Raw genomic sequence first — 18060 nt, 5'->3', positions numbered from 1 at the left:
TTCTTGAACCATACAAGATAGTAGACATACCAAGAAGAAGATAAGCTCCTCCTCCTCCTATAGAAGTGGACAATAATGAAGAGTTTGAAGTGGAAGAAGTCTTAGATTCAAGGTGGCCTCGAAATAAATTGGAATATCTTGTCCATTGGCGCGGATATGATATTAATGAATGCACATGGAAGCCAGTAAAGAATCTTGCAAAAGTAGCAAAGGCGATGGAGGCTTTTCATCAACGACATCCATCAAAATCAAGATGAAAACCTTCTTTATAAAAGAAAGAACATCTAGACAAGATGACATTCTACTTTCAATCCTTGTTTATAGCTTCTTTGTAGTTGTGATGCTCAGGAGATGGACAACCAATAACCAGCGGATTCAACTCAAGAGCCTTCATTCGCTGACTTGCTGAGTGAGACATTACGATTGTCACAACCTTCAAGAGGATATAATTGAGATGAAGATCTTCAAAAATGACATGTTCTTTCTCAAATAGATGGCAAAATATAATGCGTTTGCTATCACGACCTTGGAAGGGACTCCCAATGTTTAGTGATTTTACTAGAGGTAGGAACAACTTCTAATGGTATTCTAAATATTTTATTCGAAGGAAGTTATGAAGGCCTCAATAATTATCAAATAACTGGATGGTCTTCCGGCCCTGGTATGGGACACTATCGATGGTTGAGAGGCCCTATCAATCATCTTCGAAGAGAACAAAGATTAGAGTATGTGGCGAATACAATTTGTCGCATCATAGATTTCCTCAACATATGATTATCGCTCCTTGTGGAAATCATCCCTAGAAGGGGAGGTAATGTCAAGAACATACACATATAAGCCAATAATTACATGTATAAATAGGTAGAAGTAAATAAAAGTAGATAAAAATAAGTTAATACTATAGTATTAGTATTGGAAGTTTCTTAGAAGCTTCATAGATACTGCTTTGATTTTATAGGTGTCTTTAATTGACTTTTTGGATTAGAAACGTGGTCAACAAGTTGGCCATGTACAACACATATTGTTAGCTTGAAGATCAAGCTAACTATATGGCCTACACGTAGAAAAACTTGCCTTGTAAGTCAAGGCATGTGTCCTACAAAGTCAACACATATTGAAGGTCCTATAGAACATTGCCACGTAGCCCTTAGTTAGATAGTATATATAGAGACAAGAGTGAAGCCTTCTTCACTCTTGTCAACTCCATTCTCGCTTCCAGTCTAGTTTCAAGGGTCTCTAGTTTTCTTGTATTTTGGCAATAGCCATTTCAATTTCTTTTTTAATATACATATCAAGTTATTTCTATTTTGTCATCTTTTTTTGAAAGAAGTCTCACTTATTTATTTGTCTTTATTATGTTTTTGTCTTTGACAATTGGTTGGAACTTTGCTCATAGGGCAAGCTCTATCTTGGTTTTCTCCTTTGTTTGAGAAAAGATTGTCAATTTTAAACAACTTAGAAACTTTTTTGGATGCATTTATAGAAGCATTCAATGAACATGACAAGGTACAATGGACTACAAAAAGATCTTATCGCTACAATAAGCGGCACGCTCTACGTCATTCTACGCATTAGATTTTAGATAATTAGCATGTGACATCAATTGAGACGAAGAAGCACTAATGGGTCAATTTTATTGGGGCTTGAGGGACGACATGAAGGATTTGTTATTATCTCTTTTCAATCCGCAAATGCTCAATGAAGTCATTAGCCAAGCTATAAAATATAATAATCGCCTATTCCAACGTTACCAAGACCAACGCTGAAGACAATATATGGCCCATCACCTTCCAATTATGTCAGCAAGCACCCTAAATTCAGATTCAGAGATGGAAGACATGTAAATTGATACGGTACGTATCAAATCTCTAACTCTAGAAGAAAAAAAGTGGCGTATGGAAGAAAGACTATGCTTGTATTACGATGAAGAAGGCCACAAAGTTGAAAACTGTCCCAAGAAGCAAAATCGATGCATTCTCAAGATCAAAGGCACATTTGTTCAAGAAAACGAAGATGCCCAACCACAATAGGGACCATGCGGCTGGACGATTCAATACTACAACAATAATCTGGTTCCTCTCTTTCCGCTCAATGTGTCCATTGCTTTACCATTCCTCTATCTTTTGGCCCTCAAAAACTAAAAACCTTAGCGTTATTAGATTTAGGAGCATCTGCTTGCTTTTTAGATGAAGAATTTGTTAAGCATCACGAGATTCTTCTAGTATAAAAACCAAAACCCGTTCACATAGAAGTAATAGATAAATGACCTTTATTGTCTAGTAGTGTCACCCATGAATTAGAACATATAGAATTAATGTTTAAAGACCATAGTAGTTATATTATTTTCAATATTATTGAAATCCCATCAAATCCTATTATTCTTGGTCTTTTTTGGTTAAAAATGCATAACCCATCTATAGATTGGAGGTTACGAAGGATGACATTTCCTATAGAACATTCCGAGAGTAAGCCTATTAGAAGATCCCAAATAAAAAAAATCCTTATTTATTGAAGCAAGAGCATTTGTAACATCGTCCAAAGAAGGCATATTGTTTGTCATTTATGCAACTCCAACTAGTTGATAGAAGATTTTGACAGCAAATATACCAGAGCAATATAAAGATTTTGAAGACGTGTTTCAAAAGAAAAATGCTGACATGCTATCGGAGCATCGACCATACAATTATGCCATAGACTTGCAGGAAGGAATACAACCATCTTTTGGTCCAATCTACAATTTGTCGCAGACGGAGTAAGCGGAGTTGCAGAAGTATTTTGACAAGAATCTAGCCAAGAACTTCATTTGTCATTCGAAGTCGCTAGTTGGGGCACCAATCTTATTTGTAAAGAAGAAAGATGGCTCGTTGCAGATGTGCTTGGATTATCGAGGTTTCAACAAGGTGACAAAGAAGAATCGTTATCCATTACCCTTGATATCAGGTCTTCTAGAGCAACTTAGGCATATAAGGATCTTTACAAAGATTGATCTAAGGGGAGCTTACAATCTTGTGTGAATCAAGGAAGGAGACGAATGGAAGACAGCTTTCCGTACAAGGTATGGCCATTTTGAATATAATGTCATGCCTTTCGGTCTTATCAATGCTCCAACGATCTTTCAATACATGATGAATGATATCTTTTGAGAGCACCTTGACAATTTTATTGTCATCTATCTAGATGATATTTTGATATTTTTCAAGAACATAGAAGAGCATGAGAAACATTTCTTTTGGTCCTTGAAAAACTCCGCAAGTAAGGACTTTACGTCAACTTGGAGAAGGGCTTGCTTAACCAAACTGAGATGGAATTCTTGGGATTCATTACAAATACAGATAGCTTGAAGATGGATCTTAAGAAGGTGGAAGCAATCATATCATGGGAAGTTCCAAAGACTATTAGAGATGTACAATACTTGCTTGGCTTTGCTAACTTCTATTGAATCTTCATCGAGAATTATTCTCAAGTTGCTGCTTCACTTATTCGATTGACATGTAAAGATAAGCTCAAATAGAGACTTCTAGTGGAAAAAAAAATTTAAGATCTTAAGATGACATTTACTATGGCTCCAATCTTGGTACATCCGGACTTTGCAAGGGCCTTCTATTTGGAGACTGATGCTTCAGATTTTGCTATGGGAGTTGTACTTTTGCTAATAGGCACAGACAAGAAGCTTCATCTGATTGCATTCTACTCTCAAAAGTTTTTTGCTGCTGACATCAACTATAAGATCTACAATAAAGAACTTCTTGCGATAGTAGATTCTTTCCAAGAGTGGCATCACTTTCTCAAAAGAGTTGTGCATCCGGTGATTATATACACGGATCACAAGAATTTGGAGTACTTCATGTCGGCTCGGGTTTTGAATCATCGTCAAGCTCAATGGAATATGTTGCTATCCAAGTTTGTCTTTGTTATTACTTATCGGCCTGGGAAGCAACAAAGACTATTCGATGCATTATCAAGGAGATCGTATCTAGCGCCAAAGGTTGGAGAAGTAACATTTGATCAACAATGTACAATATTGTTGAAGTCGGAATAATTCAGGCTTTGTTGTGCTATAGTGCCAATTGATGCTGACTTCCTCAACCAGGTACGTGCTGTGACTATTAGAGATTCTGTAGCCCTCGATATCACGTAAAGTGTCAATAATGACGAATTCAAGGTAAAAGGACATCTTTTATACTTTGAGGAGCAGTTGTATATTCCAAAGGGACCAGCACGACTCCGAGTTCTCCAATCTTGACACAACTTTTCAAATGTGGGACATTTTAGATTCAATAAGACCTTAGAACTTATTTCTCAAGATTTTTGGTGGCCCCAAATGTAGAAGGATGTCAAGGATTTTGTCCTCTCTTGTGACATTTTTTCAAGATCAAAGAACCCTCGGCATCGTCCTTATGGTCTTTTTCAGCCATTGCCTATTCCACGTCGGCCATGGTCTTCAGTTTCCATGGACTTCATTATGGATTTGCTGCCATCGAATTCATTTGACAGCATCTTTGTTGTGGTATATCGACTTACAAAGTGGCACACTTTGTCCCTTGCAAGAAAACATCATCAAGCAAAGATACAGCAAGGCTCTTCTTTGATAGTGTATATCGATATCATGGTTTACCAAATGATATCGTGTCGGATCGAGGAACCCAATTCATATCAAAGTTCTAGAGATCTCTCTTTGAGATATTGAAGGTGGATATCAAGCTTTCTTTGGCTTTCTATCCTCAAACTGACGGCCAAACGAAATAAGTGAATCAAACTTTGGAGCAGTATTTATGATGTAGCATCAACTATCAGTAAGATGATTAGACTATATATCTATTTTTAGCCAAGTTTACATATAACAACACCTTTCATGTGTCGACTCAACAAATACTATTCTTTTTTAACTATGGGTATCATCCAAAGCTTGATTTGTTGAATCCGTCAACCAATAACAACCCAGCAATTGAAGGATTTATGAAACAACTATCGGAGCTTCAAACTACGTTGAATTGCAAACCGCCCAAGAAGCTTACAAGGTATTTGCAGACAAATTTTAGAATCAGGCACCTACTTTCAAAATTTGAGATAAAGTATGGCTGCTTTGATGGAATATCAAAACCAAGTGGCCATGTAATAAATTGGACTACTGAAGATTGGAACCATTTATCATCGAGAAGAAAATCAATCTAGTGGCATACCATCTAGGGTTACCGGCTGCTATAAAGGTATACCCAGTCTTTCATGTTTTTTTGTTGGAGCCTTATTGAGAGTCATCTTTTTTTGGAAGAGTGCAATGTCTTATGATGGTACTGACTCGTAATAGGAATGCTTCTCGGAGACCTCAAAGCTAAAGGAGGGAGGGGGGGGTGATATCAAGGACATACACTAGGAAGTTATAGAAGATTCTACAAAAGTCTAAAAAAACTTTGTAGTTTATAGAAGCTACTTAAGAAGTTTTCAAGCTCATGGAAGTTATTTGAAAAGCTTCCTAGCTTGTGAAAGTTGCTTGAGAAGCTTCTAAGTTTGCGGAAGCTACTTAAGAAGCTTCCTAGCTTGTAGTATATATAGGAGCCGAGACTGAGGGGATCCTCAATCTCGACAATACACCTCTTGGAGCTCTAGCTCACCTCTCTAATGTTGTTCTTGTACTCATCTGATTAATTTAGTTCTTGCTGATTCTTCTTGAGCTTCTTGTTTAGATTTCTAGTCAATATTCTAAATTCATGACATTATGCCAAAATCCAAGATGTATTCCATACAAATCCAACCCTCATGCTTGTCCATTGAATGGTATTAATTGCAAGGTATTAAAGCAAATTGAAATTACATATCTTGTTTGATTAAAGTACATAGTTAGATTTCACCTTTAATTTGTTGTTGAATTATTAATATACTTTGCATATGGACATGCAAAAGTTATAAATGTGTTGTATCATTGTGTCATATTAGAATTAAAAGATTTGCAACTCGTAAGCACAGCAATGTAATTTTGCCTTTGTTTTTTTAGTTCACTACTATTGCTCTCTTCTTTCCTTCAAGACAAACAAGAAGCAAATTGTCTGCTTGCTTTTCTTTGCAATGCCAATTGCAACCAATATAGTGCATCTATTCTTTGCAATATAATCTAAGTTGAATCAAGTCAAGCAATATTGACTTGATGTTACAACATATGAAGGATATTGTATTTTAGAAAACCAATGGATATTAGAAAACAACCTACATTAATACGTATTGTGCCTAAAAGTGTGGAAGCAAGCTTTCTAATTTCTTTGTAGAATGAAGGTTGGGCCTCAATTGCACCTAAAAAAGAACAATTGTAATAGCTTATTAAGTTGAGGGATAATTTTGATATAATGACAAAAGTAAGGAATAGATTTGTTATCATGAAGAATACAAGGATATTCTTGATATTTCAACATATTTAACAAGTATGAATGATATTTTAACAGGATGCATACAAACATTTTCATCCTTTTTGAATGCTAACTACACATTACAAATAATCGAAGCACACATGTTGTAAACGTGGTATCATAAAATCTAATAAAGAATTTGTTGAAATTATATTTCATATCTACAAACTACATAGATTATTTTTTGAAACTTATGTATATGTTCAGCGTGGCTCCTGCCTCTCCATTCCCCGGTCAACACAGTCCTTGGGTGTCATACCCGTCTCATACCCGGGTCAACGGCAGCTGTTATACCCGTATAATACCCTGTGTAGCATAACTGGACCTGGGTGGCACACCTTGTTCTCAATCCCAGTCATAATTGGTGTCGTGAAGCATGAGCAGGAGCGTGGATTTGTCAGTTAGGGTTCAGGAGGTTTAGGAACTTTTGCATCGTTGCTCGGATGCTCTGTATTTGATCAAGCTCAATTCGAGTGCGAGTGCATGACCAGAATTACGGGTGTTCATGCTGCGTGTGGTCTATGTTCGGCGATTGTCGCGTGAACACTTAGAAGTTCTAGAGGATCGGTGGTTTGGTGCTTTGAGGAGTTTTGGGCAGAATGGCGTGGGGTTTGTGCTTAGTCACTGAGCGTACTGAATCAGGAGCACCTGTAGTGGATGCAGAAAATGATGAGAGAGTAGCGCATATTCAGCCAGATGTCGAAATCGTGCTTGGGGATGGGCATGTTGACCATTTTGGAACTCTCTATGTGACCACCAGGTTGGTGCCAATCATTTCTCTCTTCTTTCTGAGGTCCGAAGTGTAATGCGTGCAATCCGAGCGTGATTTTTCTCTTCCTGTTTTGAAGGAATTCCTGGCTTTCCTTTCTTCACCTTCACCTTTGAGTAATTTTTCTCAGTTTTCAGCTTCGCGGGTAACAGCTTTTGTTATCGTAAATTGATGCATTTAATTTGTCGTGTGCTTCACCGTATCCGCGATTACACTAGTTTTTATTAGTACTAGGATTGGCTGAAACAGCGCTTGGTGATGATTTTGTGAGACTGTATAGTAGCTTCATACGTTTTATTTTCCCCACATTAATCATTCCTTTCTGTTGTCTATCTTCTCTTTGTAATTTTTATCTGAGACAACTTTGTCGCCAATTTATACTGGGAAATTCGCCAATCTTGTAGAGAACCCTCTTAAACTAGACAATAGTCTGAACGGTGGGGTTTAGTTGTAGCATCATATTCATGTTATTGCTTACTGTTCAGAATTGATCTCATAGTGTATCTAATGTTATGTTCATTTATGTCCTCCCCACGAAGCTGGCCGTGTCTTCAAGTGGTTGTAACATAGACAATTTTGACAAAGTTGTCTTATGTTTTTTGTGTGTGTTTGGATGCCAGGCGCTTGGTCTGGTTGAGCAACGAGGACACGCAGAAGGGATATGGTGTCGACTTCATTGCATTGACAATGCATGCTATCTCCAGAGATATTGAAGCTTATCCAGAGCCCTGCATTTACACTCAGGTTCATCTTTCTAGATTGTTCTTCTATCAAGGTCTACTAACTGTCTTGCAGTCTGATCAGCTGTTTTCTGGAGTGCTACTTGATTAGTCGTCTGCAAATGCATCTCGTGTAATTCAATTTGCTCTTTGAAAGATCGTTGAATTCAGGTTGGAAACATTTGCAGATTGACAATGGCAGGGAAGAGGATGAGTTTGAAGAAGATGATGATGCAGAGGAGTCTCTTCCTGCCGAGTCAAACGGTTCTGTGATCGATCTCTCTCTAATTACAGAGATGCGGCTTGTTCCGAAAGACATTAGTGTCTGTATCCTGCAATGTCCTGCTCAATTTATTGTTGTTATTGTCAAAGCTTTTTTTTTATTTTGACTTTCCCTGATTTTTCTCTCTTTCTCCATTGCTGAATCTGAATTATATATATACTAATCTTAAGGGCTATAGTCTTTTGAATTCAGAAGTTAGATTTTTCAAATTATACAGTGATATTTTGAGAGATATAAGTAGAGAATGAGTTTGTTGACTTAATTTGCATTAGAATCCACTAGGTTTTTCTAATGCAGTTATGAGCGTTACCTTAGGCAGTCTATGTTTTTTGCTATATTCTTTTGCATGACTTGAAGTCTTTTTGTGAATACTTGAAGTAGAGAGTAACACCTTAACTAGGATCCGTGTCACGGCAGTGGATCATCTGTTTCAAGTGCTACGCGATTGCGCTCTGTTGAACCCCGATGCAGAAGTTGGTATGTGAACACATTGTAGTATATTGAATCACTGGCTCTTGCACCTAGCCATTCAACCAATACTATTTTTCAGTTTATGCCTAGCTAATCTTCCATGTTTGAGCTAGCTTCAATAAAATCAGGCACTAGCGTTTATAATTTGATCTTTGACGCATAGATCTTGGTCATCAGATCATCTTGACATAGAGTTTTGTGCAGGCCTCGGCTCCCTTTTGCACAAGTTCTAAGAAAAGCCTGATTTCGGATTTACGCTAAAAGCCTCGTGACTTATGTGTCAAATTATGACAGTCTCGTTTTTCCTTACAGAAACGTTTTTGTTTTGAATACAGAACAAGAAGGTGAAGCAGATTGGGTCTTCGACGAGGATGAAGTGATGGGAAATATCATCGGAGCTGCACCCGATAGCAGTAATGTTGATCGGAATATAGACCTTGCAGAGGTAACTTAAGTAACAAGTGGTGCTTTGACTTCAAATACAGTATTCGTTTTGCAACCCTCGCTACAGACGTACAAGTCAATCCATGTATGGATATTTTCATAGCTACATCTTTCCACTATCGATCCGAATGCATTTTACCATTGTCTTTTGATTGCACTGATTATTTGGTTCCTTTGTTTCTCAGTTGTTACATCAGGACTCGCGGTTTGAAGATGCAGAAGAAGAGGATTCTGATGAGAAAGGCAGCTGAAATTCTGAAGCAGGAAGCACCCAGTTTTGTCAACATCAGCATCAGGCGTACTCTTGGTTTAAATACTTATCAGGATTGAGAACATAGGACCTTAACAAATTCGACAGGAAACGCTTTTTGTAACTTATATGTTCTTGTTATGCAAATAAACATATATTAAGTAGAAAGAACGATAACATATATTAAAAAAAGTTAAGATATGGGTACTTCAAATTATAATATCACCAATTGATTTATGTATCCATTTGAACAGTTACTTCCGCAGTGTCTGCGAATGTGAATACTGCTAATGGAATGAAAGGCATTCAACAAGGAATATTTGATTTAAATTCAAGAACAAAAACTTTGATGATTAGAGGAGGCACAACTTGCCAAACTAAATTCTTGGTCAGGGTGGTAACTTACCATATCAAAACCTAAACATTATGGTACAAGGAAGATACAAGAAGTAAAGGTTTCATTGGTATACCAATCTAGAATGCTGCTTACACCCATGTGGCATCTCAGGACAAGGTTCCCTCTACAATCTTCTCTATACAGTTTAGGCTAAGGGCACGGTGATTTGATAAAATGAGTTATTCAGTGAGGACAGACAATGAAATCAAGACTCATACCACAGTAAAGACAATCACTTGTCATCCAGAATAGACGAAACTCTTCTTTTACAGGTAGAAAACTATAACTTTCCAAAATAGCAAAGGCGAGAACGTTCAGAGAAGGGAAAGCAGAACGAAAAAGGATGTGAAAACGATTAAAAGAAGTCATGCAATGAAGTAACGAATAGAAAGTAAAGAAAGTAATCTCCAATTAGGTCATAATCTGCCCTGACTTGCATAACAAGTTTTTTGATACAAGTAACATAAACAGAAAAACTAGCATCCAAAAACAGATGAGTTTTCTTCATTAAGGGTGGTAACCAACATAGGCAGTCCTTTCCTCCTATGTTAACCCTCATTTCCACTAGTAAAAGAATCCCAAAACCTTGCCTCCGACATTTTTCCTCCTAGCTTCGTCGTGATCCATGATTCCAGCCGAAGTGGTCAAAACAATGTATCCGAACTGCACAGGCAAAAATAAAATACATATAAGGAATGAAGATTCCACCGACTCTAAACGAAGAAAAAAAGAGAAGTACTAGGATGACGCAACCGTCACATGCGTTAAGCTATCTCCACAGCACCACATTGTACCACCGATTTTGAATAATATTGAGTAGACCACGATGACAGGTGGTAAATAATAACCTGTCGAGAAGGGAGCAGACGGGCAGTCCATGCCTCAAGCTCGCCAACTCCAACGTTGTAACGAGGACTGATAACTCCGCACTTGTTAAGTCTTCCGTTTAACTCAACAACAATCTTGCCTGCTCTGTGGTCATCTACCAGTTCAAACTCGCCAATGTAGCCTGCAAACGAAGGTAAGGTTAAGAACAAACCAAAACTCTAAATTCAATTGTGTGACTCGACATAGATCTTTTCGACAGTTTCAAGTTAAATTAAAACAAAAAGCACTTATCACTGAGAAATAGAGATAATATCAGCATAAAAGCAGACCTACATATCAAGATACACGATGCGAACGTGCACTAAACAAAATGACGAAGATGATGTTTTTACTATTGACGAAGAGCGTCACAACCTTATGTTCGCTGTACTCGAATTTTTCAGAATGTCCAAATAACGGTCTACGAAAGCTAGCATCGTTGAAAGACATTGTTTGCTATTCGTGAACATTGTGAGCTTTGAATGATTGTACAACAGGTTTCCAAAAGCACACAAATCTGCTTATGTACCAAATATGAAATCCTGAACACGCTAGTTACCCTAACGAAAATAATAAATTGCCGCATCCTGCTCAAGAGAAGCTTCAGATATGTGGTGTTGTGAGGCATTGGAAGAAAGAAAAAGAAAAGAGGTGAAGCTCAGGAGTAGTACCATGCTTTTGCATCACTGACAAGAACTTGATGACGACCTTCGACGAAGGCCTAATCAACACTTGACGCTTTCCACGCTTCTCTGCATTGAACATGTTCTTCAACGCATCGTTCAACACACTGATTCTCACCATCGTGCCCTACCTGTTAAGATGAACACGACAATAGCAATACCACATTTGAATCAGGCCAATATGAATTGAAGCCATAGCTACTCTCTGACCTTCTCAATTGTAAATTTCTAAAACAATTACACGCTTCAAACCCTCAGCGCTCTAAGTCTTCACTTGATGTTTTCTGAAAACTTCCTGTAAAAAATAGCTACGCCGAAAAGAATTTTTGGTTATATCTAATTTAGAAAGAGACCAATTATTTTGGTTTATTATCAAAGGAAAAAAGAAAAAGAAAACCTGTAATACCATAAGCTATTGGAGCAAAACGACCTAAACCTCCTAAACCCTATAATTCCAAATGGAACCTACTCATCAGCACGCCAGAAGAACAAAAATGGACGCTACACGAGTTCTCAATCAAGGTAAAAAGAAATCTTCATGTGCCGTCTCACATTATAACCACGTAGCGTACAACACCTCCGAAAGAGAAACGAAAAGTTCGCCCTAGACGCATTACGAGTGCAGACCTCCACAACTGTATGTACCAATATCTACAAAGAGAGAGAAAAAAAAAATAAAAAAATAAAAAAATAAAGAGAGAATCAGGCAGCAAGACATCAAAGAGCCAACACACCTTGAGGAGCCAAGCAAGCCGAGGTGTGAAGGCGAGGAAGGGGAGGAGCTGGCGATGGAAGCACGAAAGGCTTACGAAAGAACCATCGGTTGGTCCGGCTCAGTCCCATAGCCCCCTCCCCATCACTCCGAACCTATAACCGAACCTATAACCGAACCTACTACCGAACCTACTACCGAGCCTATTACCGAACCTGATCCCCTATTAGGGTTCCCACGCTCAGGAACCTGGCCGGCAATAGGGGACTCATCCATGCCATCAAAGGGAAACTGCTTCGAAATTCGTCGTCTCATCTCACATCCTTTGCCTTTAAAAGTTCGTTCGTTCGTTTCTGTTGTGTGGATTAATAATCTTTTTTATATGATTAATAAAATAACATTCACCCGAACATAGAATGATCATTCACATTTTTAAATATACCTAATTAATTTTTCATTATATTTTGAAAATTTTAATGCGTTGGAATCATAAATACCTCTAACTGAAAAATATTGAAAAAAAGAGAAACAAAATTATGTTAAATAATGTATATGTATATATATGACTAAAAAATTTATAATCATAAATAAAATGATAATACAACATATATCCTTAAAAGAAAATAATAAGATAGTAAAGGATGATCAATGAATAAATTAAAAAAACAATTTAAATATTTTATCAATATTAAATATCAACTAGTACCTAATTTTTATAAAAAAATATTTTTATATTTGTTTTGATTACATTAAATGCAAACCTTAAATAACATCCTTAAATCATTTAATGAAAAAATTTCAATGTAAATAAATTTTTATAATAAAATAAAAAATATATGTTAATCTTAAGTTTATAACTTGATCTCTTACAGGCTAAAAGATATAAAAATATTTTATTAATGTTAGTTTTGTTTGTTTGCAAACTTTTCATTATTCGTCTTTTAAAAAAATTGTGTTTTCTTTTTTTAAATATTTTTAATTAACATAGATACAAAATTTTAATTTTTAATAATTTTTTAAAATTAAAAATTTTTAATCATCATTCTCTCCTATGTTTTAATATTCTAAATAATGTAAATAATATTCAACAAGTTTTTATTTTTATTTCTTAAGATGTAAACCTAAATATCATGGACAATGTGCTTAATTTTAGGTTTTACTTCAAATTTTATATGCAAATACAAAATTATAATTTCTTCTGTTGGTGTTTTATATAATTAGTTATTTTTATGCTTTATTAGAAAGAACCATTTACTTTGAAACAAAAAAGTTATGTTTAATTTCTTGTAAAATAGATTTGAGAAGATGATAATGAATTGAATTCAAATAGAAAATGGTTATTATTGTCAAAGAGAAGACAATAATGCAAATTATTATACGGCATGTATTAGCTAGATTGAAGTGCTCTGTGTTATCTCCTTTTTATTCTGTAAAACCTAAGTCCAGTGTAATTATTATGTTTTTAAATAAAAAAACCATAGAATTTTTTTTGCAGTTCATGGAATCTTTTTGAAGTAACTTCTACTTTAGTTTAGAATTGAAAGAAGATAAAAATCCAAATAATTTGATCATTCAAGTACACACACACACACATATATATATATATATATATATATACATGTATAGATTTTTTTGATCGATATCTTTAAATTTGATAGATATACTATATACTCAACAAAACAATTTAGATACATCATGTTATCAAAAAAATAAAATAAAATTCAATTTATCATTTTATAATTAATATTTTAGTGAAATGCTTATAACATCATATTTGCATTAGTTTAACCTGGTGAACATTAACAAAAATTAAGGAGATTATCATCACACCTGTTCACGTCGGATGAACGGATGTCTGGAACAATAGACATTCATCCATTCGGCTTTCATCCCTAGAGAGGCGCAGTGGAGCTTATGAAGCAGGCCTTTGATGAGGAGAAGAGTAGAATAGTGCATCATCTGCCGTTTTGTCAGCACAATTTCTGTTGTTTCGGTTTGTTTGCGTTGAAAATCTTGTTTCTAATCTGCTTGAATCATCGTTGTAAACATACTTCTATCGTCTCTTTGGTGTCGTGAGAGAAGTAGGGAGCGATACCATGGCGAAGGCAATTTTTGATGCAGTTTCAGTGTTGATATCATAAAACACGCAACTCTTCCTGAATTTCATGGATTCATAGAACTGTTGTGAAAGTACGTGTTAGTGTGCATGTGATTGTGGTAACAAGCAGCATTCATGGAGGCCGTCAGTGTTCACCTGGGCGGCAGTGCGCCCATTCATGCTATTGCGACGAAGCAAGGAATCGTAAGATCATTCCCAGGATTGGCTTGCGTTGGTAGTAATTACTTCAATTATGGTGTGAGTAGATTTGTATTAAAGGAGGACGCCAGTAGTTTTTTACACCACGGTAAGGCTTTCGATTGGCAATTTCACGTGCGACGGCAAGGAAGACGTGCAAGATTATTGCTGGAGTGTCGATTGTGCTAATTTCATGAAACTAAATGAACGCAGTATCCTAAGGCAATCTATTTTAAGTTCGGTTGATTGTGCTTCATTTGTAACAATGAGGATTGTACACACATGTCAATATGAAAAACCTCTAGTATCGAGTTCCACTTGCAACTGAGTTGTGGTGCCACTGTACATCATTCGATAAAATGTGTCCATGCCTGCAGATGTTCTCAATGAGCCAAGTTGCAGTGGAGGTATTCAATGAGAATCCAGCAGCGTTTGGCAAGGTGGAGTAGCCTTCCTTGCCTTTACTGAGTCTTTCTCTGGATGGGTTCTGCCCTAATATAACATCGTGCAGTGAGTTAATAGCAGTAGTGCTTGATCGCTAACTTAATCTTTCATGTTTGAGTACAGGAATTGCGAAGGCAGAGATACCCACGAGTTCGCACTATTGACACTGTGACTCTAATGCGGTTGGCACAACTGGGCATTCCACCTGAATCTGCAAATGTAGTAGGAGCCACATTATTGCCGCCGAATTCGCTACTGCGCATCCTTGACGATAGACGCCGGGTAAGAGAAATTGGTATTATGTTCATATGGCAAGCTCATGAACTAATTTCTGCCTTCATCTAAGGTGAGAATAATGTTGCAAACTTCTAATTCTCATAAATTTTGCAGATGGATTTGATTCCTAAAGTGCAAGCTGCTATGTTGAAGATGATCACCAAAACGGTGACGGATCTGATTACCAGGGGCCACTACGAAGAGGCATTGCCTTTTGCAATGGATGCAGTTGCCAAGGGACAGACCCTGTATTGGCCAAGAGAACCACTCAGAATGGTTCCATTGTACCTTCTTGCAGTCAAGGTTAAACGTGATCTGCAAAAATAAGGCTGAATATTGCAATTAGCGTGGTCGGGAAGTGCGGGAACATTATGCTTATTCCTTTTACTGGCTCCACCGTTCTGTAACCCTGATTCAAGTAGCCTTTCGCCTCTACCTGGAGGTCTACAGTCGAGTTCCTCTCCACGAAAATTCTAATACGAATGAACCTGCGTCCTCGCTTACTAACCATTTCCCATCGGTTTTTAATAAAGTATCAACGTGCATGGTTTAGGAGGTAACACCAAAGGTTGCTAAAGAAGACCAGGAATCGTATCCCAGTGTCTTGTGTTACTACAGACATAAAAGTATTTAAATGTAATAGAGTTCTTGGGTCAAACTGATAACTAGGCTTCTCAAGGGTATATTGGCCTTCAGGGAAGAAAAATTGGATTGAATTACTCGTAGGATGGTCCAACTCTTAAGCAAAAGGCACTGAGCTTAGAAAGAGATTGTTGTTGTTTTGAAGGTCCAGTATCCTTCAAGTTAATTTTTGGTGATAGTAGAAAATATGTACTTGCTGCAGGACCAGCTCTGCTAAGGCTATCAGAAAATTCTTGACATTTCCTCACATATGCATACAGGTCAATCTGGGGTTGTGTAGGCCAACGCAAGCTCAAGATCTGCTGGGTGTGGGAGCTTGGCTCCTTCTACAGGATAAATCCGATGGACCTAAAGATGAATTACGAAGCGAGATAAGTCAATTGTTTGGAAAGCTCTCCGTGCTTAATGTATTCATCAAACTTTTCATTCTACATTGCATGAGCTCCAAGGTAATCACTAAGAGTGGTCATGCTACCCTATGAGTGGTTATACCAGGCAGATTTAGCTCATCTTATACAGTCGATAATCCCAATTTTTACTAAACAGAATTGTCAAATCGATAGTCATCAAGAAAGAAGGTATTAACAATTGTAAAAGAAATATGAACTCCTTGAGGTTCATATAATTTCGAATGCGCATTATGAGAGCCAAGCTTTAGGTAAACATGCTCATTGCCACCTGATACGATTACTTTCTACGTGGCATTCCATCGACAAACATGGTGTGGTTAGCCTGCAGAATCTTCCGGATGCATCACTGAAGGCATTTGCAGAGGAGGTTTATTACAAGTCAAAAGAATATGGAGTCTACGACGTTCGCACGAGTATTGCCTTCTACAACTTATCGAAGGTCTTTTACAGTATGGTAAGTTGCTTCATCTTTGTTGCCAAAACCCTTGTGATGATATACATTGCAGGTGAACATGCCAGAAGACATTTCCCGACAAAATCTCCTTTTTGTTTCCATTGGCGTAACCATTCCTGATGGTTGATCACACGTTGGTGAACTTCGAGCTGGTTCGCTTCTTTTTCAACTGATAGATGTCAGAATGCTGACGTATTTCAGAATCAAATAGACCATGCGTTGGCCTTTTGGGATGTTGTAATGCGCTCATGGAGAACGGCGCTTGAGGAGGTGGTACTGAATATTATACCTTCGAAGGAGCTGCCATGGGGAACGAAAGAATTTGAGGGAAAAAACCCTGAACGACTGGATCCCAAGCTGGTGATTGCCACGGTGGAATTTCCCATAGTGTTTCATGTGCTACAGGTGCTTTGGATTTGACATTGATCTGAAGCTTTTGTGTGCAACGGTGTGTTATTAACATATTGTCGATTGCATGCTAGTTTGCAAAATTTTCAGAATTTGAAAAGTTATATAGTTTCTTTGTCTTATGGTGCACTGGCTCTCTCAGGTATACATTTTTCAAGCGCGGTCTTTTTGGCTATAAAGCATGTGAAGTACTGAATGCTGACAAATCAGTTGAAATATGTATTTACAGGATATATGCAGATTAAGGAGTGAAAAGCTCGGTAAAGATAATTTAGCTGTTGGAGAAGCTTGCTACGTGTGTGGCTTGGCTTTCAGTCACGCCAATTATAAGATAGCGGCCTTGGAGCACTTGCAGAAGGCACAAGAGATACTTACGCAACCAAATTCCATGAATCTCTACGACTCCATCATTCAAGCTATAGAGCTCCTACTCGCACCTCCTCTGCAACCACCGTAGAACTGCCCACTTTCGCCATGAAACAGGATGTACAAGATCCTTGCTTTTTAAGTCTGTCTTAAAAATTTCAGATTGACATCACGAATATTCAGTGCCAAACAAATGTTTCTTACAATTCATTCTATGTACATTCCTTTACGCTTTACCTGTCTCCGGGTATTTAATTGAATAGAATACGTCTATCAACCGATGAAGAACCTGAGCATACAGATACAGCACAACAAAGCCAGTCGGTCCACCTTCAATCTAATACCAACTGTTTGCGTTCTACATTCATAACTGCAAGTGACAAATTGATTGTGGACTTCAGGAGCACAACATACAGAATGTTTTCTCAACTCTCACACAATTTCCACACCTCGCATGCACATTCATGAGTGCAGTGTAGGTGTAGAGACTGGGAGGGCATTCCGCTTAGCACATGCTTTCGACATGAAGCACTGAGGGAGGTTTCTGTAGGTTCACAGGAAAACTTCGTCATAATATGAAAAGCTTTTCCCACTAGTGTGAACCACCTGATCTCCTCGTAAGCGTCTTTAGCATGTTAAAAACAAACCGCATCTAGCCTAAACATTGATCCCTGCGGGATCCATTAAAAAATCTAGACATATGCCAAGACCTAAAATAAAAAGTAGCACGGCTCGAAACAGCTTCCGCGCGGCAATCCCTGGTAACTCTTTCAA

At 37.4% G+C, this 18060-nt stretch overlaps 3 protein-coding genes across 5 annotated transcripts; 2 read left to right on the top strand and 1 right to left on the bottom strand.

Moving 5' to 3' along the window:
• The first annotated feature begins 6777 nt into the window (after nt 1–6777).
• LOC112282986 (chloride conductance regulatory protein ICln) lies at nt 6778–9588 on the top strand. Its single transcript, XM_024521255.3, has 6 exons — nt 6778–7155; nt 7785–7908; nt 8072–8210; nt 8584–8643; nt 8973–9082; nt 9267–9588. Exons 1-6 carry the CDS (start codon nt 6995–6997, stop codon nt 9330–9332), a joined length of 660 nt encoding a protein of 219 aa, XP_024377023.1. The 5' UTR covers nt 6778–6994; the 3' UTR covers nt 9333–9588.
• Nucleotides 9589–10192: 604 nt separating this feature from the next.
• On the bottom strand, nt 10193–12078 carry LOC112282987 (small ribosomal subunit protein uS8). 3 transcript variants are annotated; one of them, XM_024521257.2, is made up of 4 exons: nt 11831–12078; nt 11267–11409; nt 10577–10737; nt 10193–10391 (listed from the first exon to the last, which is right to left on the bottom strand). In XM_024521257.2, the coding sequence occupies exons 2-4, from the start codon at nt 11397–11399 to the stop codon at nt 10293–10295; spliced, it is 393 nt and encodes a 130-aa protein (XP_024377025.1). In that variant the 5' UTR covers nt 11400–11409; nt 11831–12078; the 3' UTR covers nt 10193–10292. The 3 variants fall into 3 exon arrangements, with proteins under 3 accessions (XP_024377025.1, XP_024377024.1, XP_073390280.1); XM_024521256.3 differs by having other exon boundaries at nt 12013–12078; XM_073534179.2 differs by lacking the exon at nt 11831–12078 and adding an exon at nt 11748–11819.
• A 1856-nt stretch (nt 12079–13934) lies between these two features.
• LOC112282691 (uncharacterized) lies at nt 13935–17574 on the top strand. Its single transcript, XM_024520652.3, has 8 exons — nt 13935–14292; nt 14664–14726; nt 14854–15012; nt 15121–15309; nt 15909–16055; nt 16387–16512; nt 16714–16917; nt 17150–17574. Exons 1-8 carry the CDS (start codon nt 14224–14226, stop codon nt 17375–17377), a joined length of 1185 nt encoding a protein of 394 aa, XP_024376420.1. The 5' UTR covers nt 13935–14223; the 3' UTR covers nt 17378–17574.
• The last annotated feature ends 486 nt before the right edge of the window (nt 17575–18060 follow it).

This window comes from Physcomitrium patens, chromosome 5, assembly GCF_059467195.1.
Source record: "Physcomitrium patens ecotype Gransden chromosome 5, ASM5946719v1, whole genome shotgun sequence".
NCBI lineage: Eukaryota > Viridiplantae > Streptophyta > Bryopsida > Funariales > Funariaceae > Physcomitrium > Physcomitrium patens.
Note: the sequence above shows the minus strand (reverse complement) of the source record. Positions and strands in the feature narration are given on the sequence as shown.

Excerpts from the sequence above, each read along its gene's own strand:
- LOC112282987 (XM_024521257.2), bottom strand. The coding sequence starts at position 11,399 with ATGGTGAGAATCAGTGTGTTGAACGATGCGTTGAAGAACATGTTCAAT. Across the intron at positions 10,738-11,266 it reads GTCAGTGATGCAAAAGCATG|GCTACATTGGCGAGTTTGAA; the intron begins GTACTACTCCTG and ends CTTCGTTTGCAG. Across the intron at positions 10,392-10,576 it reads GTCTGCTCCCTTCTCGACAG|TTCGGATACATTGTTTTGAC; the intron begins GTTATTATTTAC and ends TTGCCTGTGCAG.
- LOC112282986 (XM_024521255.3), top strand. The coding sequence starts at position 6,995 with ATGGCGTGGGGTTTGTGCTTAGTCACTGAGCGTACTGAATCAGGAGCA. Across the intron at positions 8,211-8,583 it reads TCCGAAAGACATTAGTGTCT|TGGATCATCTGTTTCAAGTG; the intron begins GTATCCTGCAAT and ends GTGTCACGGCAG. Across the intron at positions 9,083-9,266 it reads GGAATATAGACCTTGCAGAG|TTGTTACATCAGGACTCGCG; the intron begins GTAACTTAAGTA and ends TTTGTTTCTCAG.
- LOC112282691 (XM_024520652.3), top strand. The coding sequence starts at position 14,224 with ATGGAGGCCGTCAGTGTTCACCTGGGCGGCAGTGCGCCCATTCATGCT. Across the intron at positions 14,727-14,853 it reads ATCCAGCAGCGTTTGGCAAG|GAATTGCGAAGGCAGAGATA; the intron begins GTGGAGTAGCCT and ends GTTTGAGTACAG. Across the intron at positions 16,918-17,149 it reads TAGTGTTTCATGTGCTACAG|GATATATGCAGATTAAGGAG; the intron begins GTGCTTTGGATT and ends ATGTATTTACAG.